The sequence below is a fragment of the Aptenodytes patagonicus genome, chromosome 7 (assembly GCF_965638725.1).
Source record: "Aptenodytes patagonicus chromosome 7, bAptPat1.pri.cur, whole genome shotgun sequence".
Classification (NCBI taxonomy): domain Eukaryota; kingdom Metazoa; phylum Chordata; class Aves; order Sphenisciformes; family Spheniscidae; genus Aptenodytes; species Aptenodytes patagonicus.
Genome location: NC_134955.1, coordinates 17,204,100 through 17,226,343, shown reverse-complemented (window position 1 = coordinate 17,226,343; position 22,244 = coordinate 17,204,100). Strand labels below are relative to the sequence as shown.

The 22,244-nt window shown below is 41.4% G+C and overlaps 1 protein-coding gene across 2 annotated transcripts in view; it reads right to left on the bottom strand.

Annotated features, from left to right (window-relative positions):
• Positions 1 to 22,244, bottom strand: part of PTPRJ (protein tyrosine phosphatase receptor type J) — a 77,167-nt gene that overhangs the window by 24,010 nt on the left and 30,913 nt on the right. For both annotated transcript variants that reach the window (XM_076344152.1, XM_076344153.1), the window contains exons 2-5: positions 3,294 to 3,312; positions 2,063 to 2,230; positions 1,016 to 1,285; positions 189 to 455 (exon numbers count right to left, since the gene is read on the bottom strand). In XM_076344152.1, the coding sequence (XP_076200267.1) occupies positions 189 to 455; positions 1,016 to 1,285; positions 2,063 to 2,230; positions 3,294 to 3,312 (724 nt within the window). The remainder of the gene's footprint in view (positions 1 to 188; positions 456 to 1,015; positions 1,286 to 2,062; positions 2,231 to 3,293; positions 3,313 to 22,244) is intronic.

Genomic DNA, 22,244 nt, shown 5'->3' with positions numbered 1-22,244 from the left:
TTTTTTTTTAAAGCAGGGATATGTCTCTTCCACACATTAAGACCACATGCTTAGTAGACAGCCCAGATTAGGCTCCAGGATTAAAACATCAGGTCTTGTACACAGTAGTTTTATATTTCAGCCCTCAGGCAGGTAGGCAGAGCTTGGAGCTGCCCAGCAGAACAGGGCTGCAAGCAACTGTGACTTACTTGTATACAGCCTTATGGACACCCCTTCTCCTTCTGTCTCACCATCAGCCGCTACTGCAAATACTGTGAAATTGTCCATCGCCCCAGGGATTAACTCTGTAATTTCGACTTTGGTAACATCGGACGTCAGGTTCCTAATAGAGGTATCATTTACAACCTCTATCCTGTACGTGTAGGAGTTGGAAGCAGAGTCATTCACCGCCCATGTTAAGTTGACAGAAGTCACGCCAACATATTCCACCTTGAGATCATGGATTGGGCTGGGCTCTGTGAAAGGCAAGACAACAATCTGTCAACCTGCAAGAACATCTGCTCACAAACATTGACAGAAGAAACACAGGCACACCACTACTTCACTCCCTTCACATCGCTCGTCATTTAGAGCCCAGGAGCACCCCAACAACATCACCAGGTGCTCCTGGAGGCTTTTGCATCAATGGGCAGCTAAGAGAGAACTGAAGAAAAGTCATCTTGAGTGGGATTCGTCTCCCTTTGACACTCCAAAGCAGAAGCACAGGTGACCACTGTGCCAGCACTCCCAGGGCTTCCCTTGGGAATCTAGAGAGGTGGGCAGGAAAGAGATGAGGATGGAGAGGAAGGTGGGGAAGGAAGATAATTAAAAACAGAACAAAAACAATAGGGCTGTGTTTCTGCTGCACACTAGCATCCCATCGTTTGCATATAGCCCACATCAGGCTCCAGGACTAAAATATCAGGTCTATACGCAATAGTATTGAATTACAATCCTCACATAGGTAGGTAGAGCCCTGAGCTGCACAGCAAAATACAGCCCACCAGAAATAGGGCTGCAAGAAACTGTGACTTACTCGTATACAGCCTTATGGACACCCCTTCTCCTTCTGTCTCACCATCAGCTGTTACTGCAAATACTGTGAAATTATACAATGTCCCAGGGATTAACTCTGTAATTTCGACTTTGGTGACATTGGACATCAGGTTCCTAAGAGAGGTACCATTTACAACCTCTATCCTGTACGTGTAGGAGGAGTTGGAAGCAGAGTCATTCACCGCCCATGTTAAGTTGACAGAAGTCACGCCAACATATTCTGCCTTGAGATCAAGAACTGGCCTGGGGTCTGTGAAAGGCAAGAAAACAAAAATAAATAAAAAAATCTTTTAACCTGCAAGAATATTTGCTGACAAACACATAAAGCACTCTTTTCCCCACCCTACCCAAACAACAGGTCTCTGTAAAACAGTAATCAGCCTGGGAAAATAATCAAGCCATCCTTATATGTCGCAAGGCACACTTGCTAGCTCTGCAATCTACTCTTCCTCTAACTCCTCAAGTTTCACTTCATCTCAAGGAGTAAAACTGTCCAGGTGCAGCAGTGACTACCATCTGCCTCAGCTGTCAACTTCATGTAGGGTGCTGAGAAAGACTGGAAGACACAACCTGCTGTTATTTTTTCCTAAGCTGGCTATCCCAAAGAGAAGAGCCTTTCTAGCTGCAAGAGTCACACAGCTCTCCTCTAGATACCTGATACCCTCTATACTAGGTAGAGTACTTCAGCTATACTCTGTTACGTATGCATTTTAAATCTGTATGTCACAGTATGTTTGAACTGTTGCAGCTGTAACCTAAAAAGCCATAATAAGCAGGGAAGGGAGCCCAAGTCTAACAGTGATAAAACTATTTCAAGGCCACGCAACGATCACAGTGTTAAATCGCACTCCCAGTCAGCTGTGCCGATACATTTCTTTGGCCCATTCTCAACTCCAGTAAAGCAGTTGGATCCATGCCCCTGCATGCTCCTTGCACTCTAGACTGGAGTTCAGGCTTAAAATGCTGACACAGTATAAAAGCACAAATCACCCTGAAGATTCACATCCCAGTCACATTCCAAACTTACGTGTTACATTGTTCTGATTGCCTATTGCGCTGTCAGATAGTGACACTTCCCTGGATGATATTCCACCTCCATAGGTTTTGTTCCCACTTGTAGAGTTTACTGATAATTCATCATTACTACTGGTTCCTGTTTCTACAGTTACATTTTTTGAACTGCAATCCTCAGTGCCTGAAAGAAAAAATACAAAGCAATAAGTATCTTTACAAAACTTCTGGGTTTTCCATTTGCAAAAGTACAGTCATTTATAGATATCATGCACAGACCCGCAGTCACTTCTGTTTTCCCAATTTGTTCTCCTACAGAGATTTCACTGCATGTTTCCTGGTTTTACCACTTTTAACTTCTGTCAGATGACTTGATTTAGATTAAGAGATTTCCACATTATTTCGGCCATTCACTGACTCTGCTCATGGTTTGGATGAAAGCTACCATGATCTGCTCTTTTTTTCAGTGCAGTTTTGTTTGAAAACAGAACAAATTCGCAGCCACATTCTGTGTGTGTATTTCTCATGTATTATCAGAAGCTAGCTGCTTTACTTAACCTGGCGTAGCAATTTTGTCTCTTCCCCTCAGTGTATGAGCAAAAAGGTTCTCATATTCACACAGTGTGTTCCCACAAGTAAGGAAGAAACATGGTACACCTACAGAAAACAACTTTAGGTTGATAGAGCGCAGCTCAAAGTGTGGAATGAGTTGACTGAGGCCCTAAAATTTCAAGGCTAACTCATGCAAGCCTCCTGTTCATTATTAAGGTAGAACTCATCTGCAAGTACTTTTGGAAATTTTTGCCACATGAAAACTCGTCATCTTGGCAAGTACAGTAGTTGCTATACTCACTTCCGAATATCCTTAACACATCACTTTGGGTGTCTTTTTTGTTTTGGGGCTTGTTTGTTTTGTATTGCCTTTAAGTATATTTTCCAATCTTCCTAAGTACGTTATATCTGCACTTGTTTTTAACAGAACTCTTTACAAACTGAAAAGCAAAGGGATTACAGTGCACATTTATATCTTTAAATATCCTTAAATGCATTGCAGGAATTACAGTCACTAAAATAAGCGAGTTTAGATTTTTGAATGCTATTTCTAAAAATTCTTTTCAGGAAGTTTTGGGGTTGTTGTTTTTTTTAAATACTTAGTTGATACTGTTCAATCTTCCTTAAAAGAAATAAAGCTAATGGCAGTTATATTTAAAAAAAAATAAATAATTGAGTAACAGAATGATACTTACAGGCAATCGTACATCTGACCTGGGAAACAAAAATAAATAATAGAAATTAAAACTTTAAAACTACTGGAAGCTCAAATAAAATAAGGACTGGTTTAATTAACACATGGGAGGGGGGGAATCAGTTAAAATTTAAAAAAATCTATTGTTGTGCTCCAGGCTTTTCAACCTGCAAAAGATACCCCTAAAAATCTGACATAAAAATAACACCAAAAGTATACCAAACTATTAGAGAAAAAAAACCAAACATGCTGGTAAAATGTTAGTTACCACTTTTTTTAACCAAACAGTTTATTTTGTCACAAAAACAGCTTGCATAACATATGCTGATTTTGCTCATATAAATTTAAAAACAAAACCTACAGGATCTTAGTAAAAAATAGTTTAGTTAGTACCTTTGACACCATCCCACAAAAAGCAGTAGATGCGAATTAGGTCTTTTTTATGAATAAGATTTTCCTTTTCATCCTATTGCTGTATAAATTTTATTATTACTTCTCACAAAATAATATTTTGCATTTTCTGAAACAAACTCAGTGTAGTCAAAGTTCAAAACACTTAGTAAATATTCTGAAATCTAGTTTATATACGCGTACATATCCATGAAGTATCAGCAGTTGCCATCTAACTGCAACCTGAAACTACTCTGCTAATAGTACTGACAAGCACACCAGAATTTTGCTTTGAAAATGTTTTTTAGTCTTTCAACTTCATGCTTTTACTTCCGAATAAGCCATTTCCGTTCCTGTTAGCATGCAAACTGGCCTGTAAATTGTTTTCTTCATCTCCCTCCAGGTGGCAGCATAAAATGTTTCTAAAGGAGTGAAACAAAAGCCCCAGACTGAGATTTGCAGGCACTTGAGAGGAAAACTGACTTCCTGAGAGGCTCGTAAGCCAGCTGACGCCAACCGACTGCAGCAGCCACTTTTGTCACGTAACAAACAGATTACTTCAGCAATTGTATCAGGGATTAAATACAACTATTCACCTTGCAAAGCTACACATGACAAGGCAAAAACCAAGCATGCAGAGATACGCGTCCCAAGAACAGGCAGGTCCCCAGTGTGGTGCTGGAGATCCACAGGTCACAGTGCCTTGTGCCAGGGAAGCTTGCAGGCATGGGAGGTTTCTGCCCATGCACCTCTGGGTCTGTTTTTGGCATCATGGTGGGTGCAGGCAGAGGTAGTCTCCAGCCCCAGTGGCTCTAACATCACCTGCAGAAGGGCTAGTCTTTTGGTTGGACCTTATATTGTGTTGCTCCTAGAAAATCCAGCTTAGCTTTATGCCGGATGGTGCGTTACCCACACAAAGCACCAAGCCTGCTGATTGCAGAGGTTGACACATTTATCTAAAGCACTTAAAATTGTCTCATTTTCTCCCTCCACCCTGTTTTCTTAGACAGTTTCTCAGCTGCTTCTGCAATTCCACGAGCTAACTCAAAATAAGCAGCTATATCACAACAACCCAATGAAAAGCTTGAATCCCAAATCACTCACCCCCCCAGCTCTCATGTTGCTGGTGCCACAAGTAGCTCCATCAGCAGTAGCTCCCTGCATCAAAAGCATGGGCCCAAGTAGACACGTCCTCAAAAAGTAGTCAGAAGATACCATTAAATCTTGTTCTCCGTATGAGAGACTATAAAAAGCACTCTCCACAAAGCTGAGGCAGGCCAGCTGACTAGAAGCAACACTAGAAGCAACCCCCCCCAGCTTTACAGTAAGGGGAAATGCAGCAGAAGCAAGCTTCAAGCAGAGAGACACCCTTCCAGCCTGTGATGGTCTCGGTGCCACAGCAAGAAGGGTTTGGGCACATTTCCTAGGCAAAAGAGCACTTGTAAGCATCAAAGAACTAACGCCTGATCTTCTCTAGCACAGCCCTACTGACAACTCAGGACACAAAGGACATTACTTGGGATGCAGATGTCCTACGTACAAGTGTGAGGCTCCTCCTCAACCTTTCTGAATATTTGAGAGCCCAGCCAAACTGCAAGGCTATTCGCAAGTGAGGAAACATTCATCTGCACTCAGGTCAAGAGCCCTTCTGTATTCTTTCACAAAGGAGAGGCCAAGGAAGAAGAGACTACAAATGAAAAAGCCACTCTTAAGGCAGGAAAACACTACCATGCAGCATTCAGAGTAGAAGTGCTAAGCTATGTGGAAACAGCTGCTGAACGATGAGCAAGAGGTGAGATTCCCTGAAAAATCAGGCAATAAAAAAGCAAAGCCAAAAAAATGCAGTTTAATAAGAAAGGGAAATTGCAAAAAGAAGAACAAAAAACAACAAGAAGAAATGCCACAGGACTAAGTCACTAATTTCTGCAGCCCTACAGACGTAACAGCAAAAGCCTGACATCATTCACAACCTGTCCTTCAGTTACTTTCTCTTCTGTAAAACTGCCTGAAGATGACGGAGTTTCTCATCTCGTTCTCCCTACATTTTGAGTTCAGGGGCACAGCATCCTTCCTGAGCAACAGACACCATACGACTGAGAAACAGGTATGCCACTACCAAGTCCCCTGCACCCCTGCTTCTCACCTCCCCATTTCTTCCCTATCAGCTAAAACAAGAAGCATGTTGATTCCTGTTTTACCCCCAGCTATAGCCATCTGATCTAATGGCAAATTATTACCAAGCTGCTAGAAACTTGGTTGTACTGTCACGCGTTGGTTTTGTTAATGATGCTCAAACAACAAAAGTTATGCTAAAACTCCTGTCACGTGATGAACAGCTTCCCATCATTTTACTTGCTTTTGTTTATCACACACTTTGACAATGCTCCCTTCACAATATCCCTCTGACTTTCCAGAACCCTATGTGCAACCCAAATTCAAAAAAAAGCACATCCCATCGGCAGCAGGCAAGCCTCCTTCTGAAATGCAAAACCATGCAAAACAAACGATCCCATTCCCAGGCGTCAGCCTGCCTGACTCAGTCATTCCGTGCTATATTTCTTCCAACACAAGCCATGAACTGAACTGCTCTCCAGCCTTATGTTATTACTTAATGAGATGCTATTTATACAAAACATTTGTTTATTATTTCAGAGGATATTTGTGCTGAACACCTGATTCTCCTTGCATTTGCCATTTCCGCTTTTCTTTTGAATGACATTAATCCATATTATTCATGTATAGAGTTGGGTATTTTTTTTAACCAAAAAAAAAAATGGAACTTGGGGTAGGGGTGGAACATCTGTCCCCAAGAAAATACTCAGATCAAGAAAAGACAGCAAAATGCGAAACACTGAACATTTCAACTGTACAACAGGAGAGATGTGTATACACAAACTCATTACTGTCATCAACTGTTACGGCAAATGAATCTTTTCATGTGTCACACAGCCATGCTTCAAGCCTGATCAAAGGCTGCACGTTCCAGAGGAGCTGAATAATTAATCTGTACTCGCGCAAGGTCTGTCCTGTGCTCCTTATGTGTGCAGTTTATTATTGACCAGGAGCTGGTCATGTGTAATAGATGCAGGATTCAGCTCCATCCTCCTCAAGTATACAGCGGATCGCCTAACTGAGGAATTACTATTATTAGTCTCACAGGTATAACCTTATCAAGGAAGAAATAAGCTGTGCTGCAGGAAAACATCTTCAAAAATACTAAGTGACTGAGAAGCCCAAGTTCCACTGATATTTTGATAAGACTTAGACTAAGACTAAGATATTTTCAGGAGCAGGATTTAAAATGTGCCTGCTGTACACATGCATTGGGGGAGCCACGGGAGCTGGTCAGCAGCAGTAGTGCCTCCCCTTCTGCTGACCGCAAGACTTTAGATCAGCTTGGCTCTGCTGCCAAACTGTACCCTCTAACAAAGTCAGGGTTCCTGCACCAGGGGGAAAACCCTTGTCAACAGCAGCCCACCTGCCTGGGGTGCTCCAGTTTCCAATATAAACAACGTGGTTTGGTTCATGTAAATACAAGGTTAAGAAGCTGGCTAAACAGTCAAAGTGAGCAAACCAAAAAATCCTAACCAAAAAACCCCCTTAGCCACAAATCCTTTCTGAGAACACTACTTGAGGCTGCTGCTTACTATTTCTTGTGTGCTCACCAGTGTGTGCCTTGTGACTCAGATGCAAAAAGACAGGAAATTAATCACACCCCTCTCAAAGCTAACAATCCTTCACATGTGTACCTTCAGATCTTCTCTTCTCCACCCACCCATCCTCTCAGGTTTGGAGGAGCTCCACAAAAATCCACCAAGCTATCACAGTGGTCTCCAAACTCTTTCTCAACACCCTTTGACAAAAGCAACAGCGTAATTAAGATCACTGCCCCAGTAACCCTGGTCTTGCTTCCTTTTTGTTTCCTGCTATGCCCTCCTACCATTAGTTGTCCCACATCCGTAACTATGGGCTTTAGGGCAAGCCACCACACTGCACCCATCACAATGGTTTTAAGACTCCAGGCTTTGCTTCACTGATGTTATCAGTCATTGTTGCTCAGCTGACAAACATTAGCCAGCAAAGACACAGTAACTTGGCCACCTGCAGACTGCTCCATCACCTCTGATATTTCATACTTGGCATAGGTTTATTCAGAAAGCATTCCCACAGAAAGGTTTTATTCAAGGTCACACAAAGTAAGTGAAAATTAAACCCTGGAATGCCACTGGAAAGCCTCACAATAACGGAAGTGAGACTGCCCAGGTATTGCATCCACAGACCAATACAGCTTTCCAATACTTGCTGATTTTCTAGGATTTGTAAGGCATTGACTGCTATTCCAGCTGGGGACACCTTCCCACTTCACTAGGAGCGTAAAGTCTAAATCAGCAGGGAGTGACACCTTCCTGCAGGAGACAACAGTCTCAGGGACAGGACGGGGTTTGGAAAGATGTAATGTTTCTGTCTCTTGCAACCCATCTCAGGGCTGTTTCACCTCATCTATTTCCACATTATGTCCAAATTAATGAAGTTTGTAGGCTTACAGCACCGGGCAAGAAAAATGAGATCACCTGAACTAGGGCATGGAACTATGTGCCTAAACCTATATGAACCTAGTTCAAGTAACATGCCTTACTTTGGCAATTACTGGGGTTTAGGGTGAAAAAATATCATACTGGAAAATGAGCTAAAATATACTTGTGTAATATTTTGCCCTATTTTCTAATTTCTTCCTAAAATGTTGTGTCTTCAATTACAAAGCATTTCTCTGCATTTAAGCAGACAACTTCTAAGCACAAATCGTTATACTGTTATACTACTGTAAAATGCACAGAAATTCATATGCAATTAAAGATATGCCGAGCCAAGAAAAGCATTTTTCCCCTGTGCTAATTGTATGAAAAGAAAAAACACAATGCAGATTAAGCCTGTGTGCTGTAGCTTCGCTCCAAGCTACGCTAACAGTTCAGTTACCAACTTCAGTGGCATTTGTGAATACTCGGCCCTCCTGTATCAGGTCCTTACTACTTGAAGGAGGAAACAGTCAACAGAAGGCTAAGTCAGAAGCTAACATTTAATTATGTTATATAGTTTCATTTAAGATTGATCACTTTCTGGATTTGGTGCTAGGGTTTGAGGTTTGGGTTTTTTTCCCCTCCCCCCTTTTCCAGGGTCACACGCACTCTGCTAAATTCATTTTAACTGTAACCCACAACAGGTTTTTCAATTCAAATTAATTGTAGATGATGTCAATAATATGACACATTCACTTCCAATGAAAAACTGAAAACATGCTGCGGCAAGTGTCAGTTCCACATGTTTTCCCTCTGGTATGTTAGGCAGGCACTCACGGCCCATCCACAAAACACCATTTCACAGAATGTTTGGTTTACATGGGTTTATCCTGGGGAAAAGCGCTCTAATTTTAGAAGCGGTGCACTAAGTTTTTGCAAGATCTTTGGAGTCTTCTCTTCTTGTAACTCTAAATGAGCAGCTCCACTAATGAGACTGCATGGGACCAGATGAGATCCAGAACCCAGAAGAAGGAAACATCAACTGATGTTTGTTATTAATTGGGTAGGGCTGGAACCTCTTAGGGCACCACATTGTATTAGGAAGCTGTGTAAAACCCTAAAGCAGTCGACAGCCATACACAACTGTGCACAGGCTATTTTGAGCTATTATGCAATTATGTGAAAGAGGAAAGACTATTTCCACTTTGCATGTATTTATATTTTACCCCTGACATTTCTAAATTCTGTCTTCTCTGAAGCAAGCTTTTCTCCAAAGAGCGACCAAATATCATTTTTTCCACTGGCTTTTATGAAAACAGATGAGGAGATTCTGGTTTGTGCAGCACCTCCAGTGAACTAAAAATGTTGTGGAAGACAAAGCCTTGTAGGAAAGCCAAGATGAGACACCGAATGAAAATTTGTGGTGAAACATACTGCAGAAAGTTTTTTTTCCTCTCCTGATTTTTCTCCAGATTTTACCTGTAGCTGCTTCTCAGATGGCTAGCCTAGGAGCAAAGAGTTTTCTGGGCAACATATCCAAAATAAAGAGGAAAAATATAGAATGGATCTCATCTGAATTGTACCCGTTAGATCTGTTTCCCCTTCCTCAGTCCTACCTTCAAGAAAAGATTTCTCAGGTAAGTTTTCCTGTGGTTTGGTACAAGGAAGTGATTCGCCTACCTGTGCACATACAAAACAAACAAGCAACAGAAATAGCCAAGACCAAGCAGCACAGATTTTGGTAGGTAGCAGGCTGACAATAGGCCCAGACACGAAACACGACTGCATTGCAAATGTTAGCTCTCTCACCACCGACCCTAGGAAGCGCCATTAGGCTTTCCAATGGCTTCCAGATCAAACATCAGTTTAAAACTTTTCCATGCAACCCAGTAGTTCTCTGTTTTCCCCAAACCTGCAGGTCCTGATGAACTACAGGCAGTAGGTGCTGCAAACCACCTCACAGTTCAGTAGCATCCCTCCAAGCACCCTGCAATCTTCCAACTGAGAAAACAAGAACAAACTTCATCCCAGAGAAAGGCTGAAAAGTTTCAACGAGTTTAAATTATTCACGTAACCCAACAAGTCCTACATGTAATGTCTCTTCAGAGATGATCCTGCTAAAGGAGTTTGCAAAGAGAACAGTGTGCTTATTTGACAATGGCAATGAGTAATATTTAAAACAACTACTTACTGAAACCCAAATTGTTATCCTACTCGAGCTGCCCATCATACCAACATCAGTGGAACTGCAGCTGGGTATGTAATGAGCAGTGCCTGAATCGAAAAAGCCTCCTCTTTTAATAAGAATTTTCAGATAACACTGCCGGTCATTTTCTTTCAAAGCTAAGAAAGCATCAACCTTTATTTCATGTCAACAAGGCGCATTCCTGCATGTAGCCTAACAGCACTATTTTTTCACTCTGAGTCATTACTCAGGCACACCCTGGAAGAAGGATACAATGAAAAAAAGAACAAAAAACAACAAAAAGACTCCTGAGGCAATGACACAATGCTAACTGTCCCCAAATCAGCAGGGTTGGCCACCCAGGCAACATGGAAAATGTATACCAGAGCCAGCAGCCGCCTGGCCTTTGCAGCACAGTCATGAAAATGAGGGGCATTTCCTGACAGGGCCCTATTTCAGATCTGCTTAGCTGAGAGCAATTCAGACTCTCAAGTTTCTCTCTTATCACAAGTAGATTTCACTTTCCTGAGCTGGACACTTTAGACTCTACACAGTCTTTGCTCAGGAAAGCGTTAAAAGACACTTTATAAGGAGAACAACGTTGAGCTGGATTTGGTTTGAGAGTTTTCCAAGTAAAACTAGCTGTAAAGGGATTATAAAACTTATACAAAAGCTCAAATACAACCATCAAGAAAGATGATTTATATTGAAAATAAAGACCAAATTTTTGATCTATGACACCCTGTCTGGGGGCAGGAGAACCATGGCCTGTGACAGCCTTCAGCTTGCAACATACAGAGCTCAAAACTGTCTTGCTAGACAGAAAATCCTTTTTTTGTGGCAGTCTTGATGCTGGTACATGAAGGGCTTGTTGCTTCCTGCCTTACTTCTACACTCTTCTTAGGACAGGTTTTTCTTCTTGCCCTTACCAGGGTCCTGAAAATTTCCTAATTTAAAAAGCAATGAGGTGTGCAGCTGGGAGAAACCTGCCTGACACAGAGACCTCTCAGGCTAACCTTAATCTCCCCCTTCACGCTCTGTTACTGTTTATTACCATTTATTTATGCTCCTTCAGCACACTCAGTTCTAACTCCACTTAAAATGCTCCACTAGAACCCAAATAAATTATCTGTATGGCACTGCCCTTGCCCCGTAGCTGGGTAAATCTACCCAAAGGGAGGGAGGAAAGCAATCCTTCCTCACCATCCCCAAACAGCAGCTCTGGTTTGGTAATACAGTCTTGAGACCACTAGAGGCCCCAATAAAACCATCAAACTTCAGGCGGAGCGACTAAGAGCAATGAAATATGCCTAAATTCCCATAAAAGTTGACATATTCTGGAAAGTACAAGGCTAAGGATGACCACGCTAGAGCATAAGTGTGGATGTAGATGTAAACGCTGGCTCAGATGCAGATCGTGGGAGCTAATGACACCATGCCGAGCTGGCTAAGGCAGGCTCAGTGCATCTTCAAGCATCACAAACCTGTCATGAGGGAAGTAATTTTATACAATAAATTATTGGTTGGACCTTAGAATTTCTTCACAGCACTTATTTACATCTTACATCTTCAGCTGCACTGTTTTGTATTGTATCTACATTTTTTGATGGGCCCTAAAAGCAAAGTAGCATTTGATCAACTTCTTCAAAACAAATGCAAATTGCCTCACCCCAAGAAATGTTGTGCTAAACCTTTTCCAACTCTAAAATAAGTCAGAGACCTGGCTGATCTACAAGGATCAGATTATCACAAACAATTTGATTAAACAATGTTTTCCCATATGCCGTTTTCACATGCAGCAACATGGGGCCAGGGGGACACCCTCGAGGTTTGCCTGCAACTGTCAGCCCATTTAATCCTTTAATGAATTTAAACTGTAGCAAAAGACAAATGGACTGCAAGTGTTCAAAACATGTAGTAGTACTCCTGGGAGGGAACAAAAGATCTCATTGTACAGCTCCAGTAAGTTCATCTAGGGCTCTGGTAGAGTCTCTCTTTTCCTCCTCTTTTGAACAGAAGCTGAATAGAAACAGGAATGAGAATTGGCTCTGCCATCACCCCATCGCCAGACTCGCCTCTATGAATACATTGAGGCTGCATGAGAAGTTATTCACTGACAACAACATGGGCTCTCTCTCACTTACCAGTCAATAGACATGTCTATCAAAGGTCAACTTCATGGCCATCTGGGAGGACCAGCTATGGTGGAAAAAGGCTGGGTGATGCAGGGTCAGAACCCAAGATCAAACTGACACTGCAGCCTGACCAGCTGCAAACTTTTTATTCTAGAAAAATAATATCCATGGCTTCTTTTTCCTTCCAAGATACATGAAGGAGTTCCTGCTGATCTGTATGTTTGGCTTAGCTCTGATACAGATCAAATAGCTAGTAGCTCATTTCAAACTCTTATATTTAAGAGGAAGATATGTTTACATTATTTATTATGAGTCTTGAAACATGTTCATTTCAAATAAATTACATATTATATCACTGTGCAGTGTTTGCTTAGCTTTGTATATCACTTGAAAAAAGAAACAGAGGAAGCTTTTAAAACTAAGAGTCAATTTTTACAACATTTTGGTCATCGTTTGCTTAGAGCAATAAATACCACTGGTATGGCTTCCCATAGCCTCCACTATTTCCCTCCAGTTACGGATTTTCTGTTACCTATATCAGCAGAATACAAAAGCATGCCTCTTTCCATTGCATGATCTTAACAGACAAATCCGAAGTTTTCATAAAAGATTATGAAAATAACCTTTAAAAAAATGCAGTTAAGTGAAAGACAAACATTCTTTAAATTTACCCAATTTCATCCAAACTGGTTGTATTACCACTAAATAAATATCCACTACTAGCAAGTTTATAATGATGAAGCACAATTATTTCAATCAGAAATTCACCTTCCACTTGATGATGGTTCTTGCAAATTTTAAAGCCACAAGGTTTTAAAAAGAAAATTTCTATAAAAGTTATGTTTCTGAAGGCACATATATGTATATTTTATACAGGCAGCCTTCTGTTTAACAGATTGCCTTGGCAAAATATTTTAAAAGCACTTTGAAGATTTATTAGAAATAGTGGTGCACTATTAAGAATAATTTTGTCACACAGGCCTCTACACCATTTGACAGTGTTACCCCTAATGGAAAACCAGAAAGGGGCAGCAACAAATGCAGTACCACCCTCCAAGTACTTTGGCAGGATCTCACTTTGACAGAGTCTGTAGTAGCAACTATTGCCTCAACCGTGGCCGAAAAAAAGTGAAATATTAAAAAGACCTATACTAGTCAGGCACCAACACTGCAGAAGAGACTGGGGCAGGGGAGGGCTTCATCAGTATCCCTCTATCTACGTTATTAACCCATTTAGTTAAGTTATTTTTTTTAAAAGCATATTTGGGACAGTTAGAAATTCAAGTCTAGGGATGTCCCCCAGATATCCTCAATGTATTTTGCACAAGCCTCTTAATACTTATATACAAAATGGCAGGATGAAAGAAGAGTATCAGGTACTAGAATAAATCGCAACTCCTCACCCTCCTGCTTCATTTTTGTTGCATCTTCAACAACACCTAAACCGTTCCTTCAATTAATTATTCTTTGACTCAAACTGAAAGTCACAATAATAGATTTGATTTTATTTCACCCAGATTATATGTTCAATGTCTTTAAAACATTAGATGTATTGTCTTTTGCTCCTATGTCCTCAACAAACCACAAACACGGAAACTGAAAAATGTCACTACTTCTTCTCTAGAAGCTTTCTAACCTTGAGTTAAACTGTAGAAACAGCTTCCCTGCAGCACCACAAAATGCCTTGGAAGCCTAGAAGGACAAGAACTTTATGATTTATATACATACAGGTTTATATGGATTTCACATGTTAAAGATGAAACAATGCCTACAATAAACCGCAGCAAAGCATTTCCAACCAAGATAATAACAAACGGTAGTAAAAGATTTCCATATCAGAGACATTTCTTTCTGGCCTGACATTTAGTGTTTAATTTTTTATACTTTGCAATATCTAAAGTATAACACCTCTATCATTTTCAGGGAGGAAACAAGGACATACCCAAAACCAGTGAGAGCACAATCACTGCTATTATTTATTTGCCGATTAAAAAAAAAGTAAAATACAGGTAATGCTATGAAAAATAATGTTCAAGTACTGCATTAAAACATACCTAGGCCACAAATAGGATTTTGATTGATCTGTTAAAAATATACTTCTAAACTTTCTCATCTGCATGTTTAAGGCTGACAAGTACCAAAGCTTTGAATAGAAAACCAACATAAATGTATCTGTACGTTTGGAGCAGGAGCTATGGAGAAGGGTAGAAGAGTAGAAGAGAAACCCTTCAGTTCACTGTGATGCATTTCAGCATGAACACATAGGGCAAAGCTTCATCTTTCCACTCAAATACTAAAGCCACATTAAACTAGCATTAAGACAAAGACGAATCTAAGTCCTCCATGCCTGCATCTTATTTTACGTGCATGTCACAGAACGCTAAGTCATTTACTGTATTTGCTCATGTGATAGCCAGATTTCCCCAAGATTAGGGGGATAACATACATATTTGTAACTATCTATAAACTGCTGCTTGCCAACAGTAAAGCCTGTAAACAGCAATATAAAACAGGAGTTATGCAAACCTTAAGCACTCTGCACCACACTGCTGGGTGGGATCTTCTTAGGTCTTTAAAGTTTAGCACATTAAAAAAAAAATATGTGAGAAGTCAGGGTGCTGAGTCAGAAGTCAAAGCCTTGTATCAGATGACATAAATAATTGACCTTTGCTACCTGCCATGTGGCTGTTCACCTGCATGAAATGTGCAGGTAGGGGAGAGAGATAAGAGTGAAGAGGAAGTTAATTGCATTCCAGCTGCTAAAAATCTTGTTATCTTGTACCTTTTAATTGATGTGGTTGTGCAGACTTCCACACCACCTTCCCTGAACTGCTCCCTTAGTGGCCTCTTTGCCCACCTTCCAGTAAGGGTTAAACCAAGAGTGATTCACAAGCTGGATTCCTTTACACCTCTCCTGTCTCTAACAGATAGTCAAAATGTCAGAGTTATATAATGCTGACAGAAACAAAACAGGCTTGAATAAAGAATGTAAAACTTTTATAAGTATGATTACATACCACAACAAAGCTGTGCATCCTTCACAGGCTATGGCAGCCTCTCAACATCTCTAGGAGATACTGCTTTATCACTGCTTATAGCAACTACATTACAGCAGTTCAACTGCGGAAAACAAACTAACAAGAAAAGGCACTTCGGACCTATTTACCTTATCGGCAAGAGGTGCCAGCAGGGTTTGATCCACACCTAGCAGGGTTTTATCCCTTGCCTGCATGGCAGAACCGCCACCCTGTGTTTCAGCAACAGAGAGGAGGCATCTTGCAGACACTAACTGGGAAGAGTTTTATCAAGATGAAAGACTCAGCTAAGAAGACACATACAAATGAGACCAAAGGCATACCAAGCCAAGTCAAACTAAAGACCACTGTTCACTGCACCCAGACTGCCCAGTGCAAAGCTAAAAGACTTTTCAAATGACTGAGAAACACATTAGTTTGAATACACTAGTGCAGACAAGGCCCTAGTTTAGAAAGATGCCTGATCCATCACCTGACTCAGGCTATAAAAATGGAAATGTACCCGCAGACATTTTCTCTGTCAAGGGAATACCATGTATTGGGACACGAGTCTCCAGATGCCAAAAGGCATGAAAGGCAGATGCCTAGACAACCCCTAAGGGCTGAACATCTTTATAAAGTCATTTTCTCCTTTTCTTTTCTAGTGAGATATCCTATCTGTATGACTCACAACCTTTTAAAATCCACTGTTATAACACTTTCTCCCCTGTACCATACAGTGGGTTTTATGTCTAGGCTTCTTCTAACAGCAACTGCATGTTGTGAAGGTTGTGTTCGGAGCCCGCTTTAAATCCAGAAGATTTAGAGCCCAGCCCCTGCTCTGTCTCTCAAAGACACTTACCAAAGCACATTCCTTACAGTAAGCCAAACAAACAGAAAAGTGTTTGGATAACTAAGGGGTTTCCTTCTTGTTTTAAAACAGAGGAGAGACCAGCAAGTGCGTGCCCCTGCACTGTTACCCAGAGGGTTCAGACACAGGCTACCAAAAAGATGAGCTCTGATCATACATGACATTGTTGCACGTGAGAGGAAAGGCATACCACCACCCATTTCTCAAGTTCATGGTTAAAAAAACCAAAAAAACAAACAAAAACACCCCAAAAAAAACCATCATCAACTAGAATGTCTTATCAGGGGATAGCTCTAAAATCAGGGATACGTTTACAGAAAACACTTCAAGATTAAAGTATCATATAAGAAGCAAGTAGGTAGGGTTTTGTAGGTGCCAAAAAAGTTTTTGCACTGCATGTACTTCAAACAACCATGTTTCATTATGGACTGCGAGAACATGAAGTTACCTACTTTCACTCAAACACTACTACTCTGGAGACAGGAATCCAATACCAGCAGAGACAATCCAAGCACAGAAGAAACCAAACACAAAAGAATTACCTTTTTACTGATGGAAGTAGATGGCATGGTCAGTCATTAAGCCCAGGGACAATCCTGCACTGAAAGTCACAAGTGCTACAATAAAAGGCAGTAATTAAATGGGAAAGTCTCTGGTAACATCTTCCACGATTTTGATCCAACATCTACCACTGAATATTTCCTAGCTGATTTCTAAAAAACTAGTTAGATGATATGACTTACCAAAATTTAACCTTCATATGAAAACGAAATTGAATTGCACTTGTGGGGTTGGTAACTCTCACTTAAAGCATTTATATTGCAGGTTTACTGAAACTGTCTCATCTGAGTAACGTCCTTTATACCCTACATTCAAACTACCTCCACTGGAAACTGTAGAGTGAAACAACTGAAGAAGGGGATAGTATTTTATTCTTTCTGTTCTTTATCCTTATTTAACTAGAATGTCATCCTGAAAGATGTTGCCAGTTTTCGTAATATCTCTTACCCTATTTCAACATATACTGTATGAAGATCCCCCCATCCCCAAATATTAGGACAGTAATGTTTTAAGCTCTTACATTCTTTCACATACCTCTCCCATGTCATATGAACACTTGTGTATCTATCAAGTCTTAGCACCTATAATATGCAGCCTATGAGGTTTCATTAGTATAAATTTTATTGCAATTCCATCAACAGAACACATCAGTATATTTATAGCGACTATCAGAAAAGCTGGGTGTAAATGGTGGCTCAGTTACCCCAGAAACACAGTGCCTGCACAGCCACACAACCCAAAATAGTCCGAAACATCATCTTCCAACTGAGCTGATCTTCTGCAGAAACAACCTTTCCAATAAAGCACCAGAGCTTCCTCCTTTATTTCAAACACTGAACAGACGCCCAAAAGGCAGAACAGCTTTGAATAAGGATGAGTTTAAAATGACTAATCGTTTCCTCTATTATTATAGAAAGTTTATGTTGCCTCTTAGATATCTTGTTCGGGTTACCATGTGAGCTAGTTCCTTCTACTGCAAAGCTCTCTTTTTAAAGCTATAGGCTTAAAAAAACCAAAACAAAATAAAACAAAACAAAAGCCCTTACTTGTCTGAGGGAGTCAAGTTTGCTTATCGGCTGAACTGGATCCACATCTCTCACAACAAGCCCGAAGACTATATAACAATAAAGAAACAGGCCTAGCAGATGTTAATATTGCTGTTTCTGGATGGAACTTTTTTGTTCCCCTTGCTGAATCATTTATTCATTAAAAAACACAGTTTCAGGAAAGACTAAACTAGTCATGAATTTGGGCTGAACTTACAGAAGGGTTCACTCGAGGACAACCCCCTCCAACTTACATTGAAACGAACGCAGGAGATCAAAATAAACTATTTCGATCATGACAAAAACGTTCAGATGCTGGGCGCAGGGAATAAAAGCCAAGGCAACAAAGGGCTACATTCAGCCATAATACGGTGAAAGTAGTTCCCCAATAGCCTAATGGTTACAGCACTCAGCTGGCACACAGTAGATTCAGGTTGAAATCTCCCTGCTGCCTGGCCAAGAGACTAATCCTTCTTTATGCAAGTTCACGTTTCAGACGGGCACACTGAGCTGGCTGCACAGCCACCCGCTCGCTGGCCCACGGAGGCAATGGGAAAGCACAGAGTGGGGCCACAGCTCCCTCTCCAAGAGCCATCAATGTGGCTTAGACCTGTCCTCCACCATGTGCCCAGTTACCCTTAATTACCGCCGAGCAATAAACACATTCCTGCTGCAAGGGAGATCTAAGGTCAAGCCCTAAAGAAGAAAAAGGGCTTCAACAAGAGACACACAGGGATGCACCGCTGGGAAAAAACATGGGCTGACCTCCTCTCCCACTGCCTTCCCCCCAGCTCCTTCCCCTGTGGCTCTTGGTTTTAAAAACACAAACCACACAGGCAAGAAGCTCAAGCTAAACTACTCAAACATGAGGTCACACCAAACAGTCAAATTAACTTGAAACTAGCGAAATTGGGGTTTTCTGTGTTTCTGTAAGAATTCCCCCCATCTCCCCCCTCACCCAATACTTCATTGAATTGCAACAATTTTTTCCCCTTGAAAAATTTTTTTTTTTGGGGAAAAAAAAAAACAAACTTGTTTTCCCATATCTATGCCACCAAATGCAAAAATAAAGATGGATGTAGATTTTGGTTTTTCTTTTTATGGTATACAAAAAAAAAATCTGGTCACTGCAGAACTGCGTGCACTTAGGAGAGGGCGAGTCTGGGACATATTCACATTTTATTAGCACCTAGAGGCCAACAGCCCTGGGATCAGAAAATACTGTAAAAACAATAAATAAATGTTAAAGAAAAGCACTGGGGAAGGGCATCTGTTTGCACGCCGGGGTGGGGAGGCAGCAGAGTACAAACGACAGGCAGAAATTGCTCTTTTTCCTTTCTGTTTAGCTTTCTGCGTAATCCCACTGAACAGCAGTAATTTGGGGAACAGTGTTAAGTTCCTCTATCAGAGGCCACTCAGTACATTCCCCTCATTCAAAAGCAGTTGGAGCACAATGGTAAGAACATTATTCATTATTTCCTATTACTTAGGGTGGAACTAAATGCTACTCAACAAGCCTGTATATCAGATAGAGACATCTATAATACTTCACTGAAATTAATATCCTGGGGAGGGAGGGGTCTGAACCATTTAATGCTGGTTTTGTTTATAGGCAAAAATAGTAAGAAGTTAGACCCCAGAGTCATCTAATTAATCAAAGTTATGGGCAGGACAATGCTATGAAGCAACAGGAGTGAGATCATGATGCAATGCTGTGATTAACACCAGTAAAGGCGAGTCGATGTATGCACGGCAAAGCAGGATTCTCCAGCCTGAGGTATTTTGCGAATCTGTGTTATAATACATGCTCTAATTGCAGCATTCCCAGCCCTCACAATTAGGCCCAAACAGCTCCTTTTATTATGTTATCTTTACTGGAGAGAAAATACTGTGTTGCAGGTGTAGTTTCTTACCTAGAAAGTGGCCATTCATACACAAACCTACTCTTTCAGTACCCACACAGCTTTCATGAGGCATTATACCCAATTATGTACCAGCAGGGATGCTGTTAGAGATTACTGAAGAGACTGGATGTTTTCAGCTCTATGGCTTTGGATACAAACTTGCAATCAGCTAAAAATGCTGCCCCATTTACCCAAGCTTGCCCACCTCTTGCATCTTTATGATTGACCTGCAAATTTACACCCCCTGATGACAATGAAAAGTAAATAGATAAATATAAAAAAGGGGCCAGCCGCTAAGGTTGAGCTGAGTTTTGCATTTCTCTCATACGACAGCTTCTGCGAACTGCTTTTCCCACCCACTGCTCTGACACCTGGGCCAAGCTGGCAGGACCCTTGGCCGCATTTCCTAGTCCCAAGCGGGTGCATCAGCAGCCACTTTGCACAGGAGACCAGGCAGAAGCAGAGGAAAGCCTCCACCCTGCAAGCACAGCTTTTTCAATCACCAGTCAGCATCAAGACTTCTAAAAACAAGATCGAGACAATGAAAGATCTCAGTGATATGATGGGAGCCAAAATTGCCCGATTTTTTTTTTTTGTGCACGCAAATGAATCAAAAGTTCCTGTCTGATAATGTCTTCCAGCGCACAACTCCCAGCCAGTGGCACATGCCAGGCTGGGGTGGAGAGCTGCAGACATTCATGGCTCTAACTGGAAGGACACTCAGTGCTTGTCAGGATCAGAGTCTTAGTTCTCAATTTCCACTCTAGGAACAGCTACTGCAGAAAGCAGTGGGGGGAAAAAAAATTATATATATATATATAACTTATGTATAAGAAAAGTTTGTACGGTTTAATAAAAATAAGCAGTATTTGAGATCTCTTTTCTGCTATTGATTCTGGATTAAAGTTCTGCCCAAGCAGCAAATCTCCGGTTTTTGCAAGCACTGGGATCTCTCGTTCCTCCACACACAAAAAAGAGCTGCTTTAAAATAATAGGGGAAGAAAAAAATGACGACTTTTAGCATTTTTTCCCCACAGTTCCCCACACACACACTAGCAAGAGCAAGGCTCTAAATATATAAATAGCCTGGCAAGTGTGTAGTATAAACCACACCCCATCTCAGGGCCACTGTCTTAAAGGAAACTATTAACATTAAAAAAAACCAGGGATGTGGAGAATGCAGTAAGGCTTGCACTTGACATATTTCTGTATCTACTTTTGAAGGACACCAAGTACCCCTCACGAAAATGCTGTACCAGGTGCTTTCCCCCACCCCCATTTTACTTTTCATGGACAGAGACTTTTCAGCAGCTCTCCCAGCCCCACTGTTATTTGGCTGCTCCTCCTGAAGCCACGACAGCTTTTAATCAAGAACAGTGGCTAATAGGACATACACCCTGGGGTTTGGAGTAGGGAGGGTTCCCCCCAAAAAAACCCATAGACAGAGTTTCAGGATGTTAAGGCAGGAAGATGCACAGAGCACATCTTTTTGCACGACTGAGGTCCCGTCCCACTACAGAGGGGTTCACTCCAACCCAAGAAGGACATGGCCACCCCAGCTTCCAGTTTCCTCCAGGTTTCCAGAGCAATTGTGCCAGCAGGAGCCGCAGTCTCCCCTTGTGCAAGTGGACACTTGACACCCAGAAGGTACCACATTTCCAAATAAAAAAGAAAGCAAGTTTCCAGGCAATGCACACTACTTCTGTGGAGCTCATTGTTATTACAGTTATAGGAAGCTGCCGAGAAGTAAGATCTCGGGAAGCTGAGAAGAGGAACCACAGCTTTGTGGGACTAACAAGAATCAGAAGAGTTGTAGTAAGATTGCTAAAAAAGAAAAAAAAAAATCCCTTAAGGGCACGATTAAACTTCAATTATAAAGACAATCCCTATGTTCAGGGGAGATGGGGAACTAATATGGAATTTCTCTCCATAGCTGAATTTTAAGTTCCTTTGTTCTGCCAGAGCTGGATAGATCTACCTTTCACCAGCACTTTCCCCTCTTGCTGCAGAGTTTAAGTGATGGGTGAATGCCAGCCTCCATGCCCCCCATAAAAGCAGTTTGCATTTTGCTGTGCATTGAGTAAATAAGAGGAAAATAGAACAGGACTCCCCAAGAAGCCAAGACTTCGCTCGCTCTCAGAAGCTGGAAACTACAACCTCAGCCTGTGCTGTTCTGTGTCTGCTGAAAGCCTTTGAAGTAAATTCTTTGAAGTTGGCCAGAAGCGGCTCTGAACTGGAGAGAGCGACAAGCAGGGTGGCTGGGGGGCCGGCTGGGAGGCTTTGATTCCCACACAGTGGAGTCCAAGTCAAGCTTTGATTCAGCAGATAAATA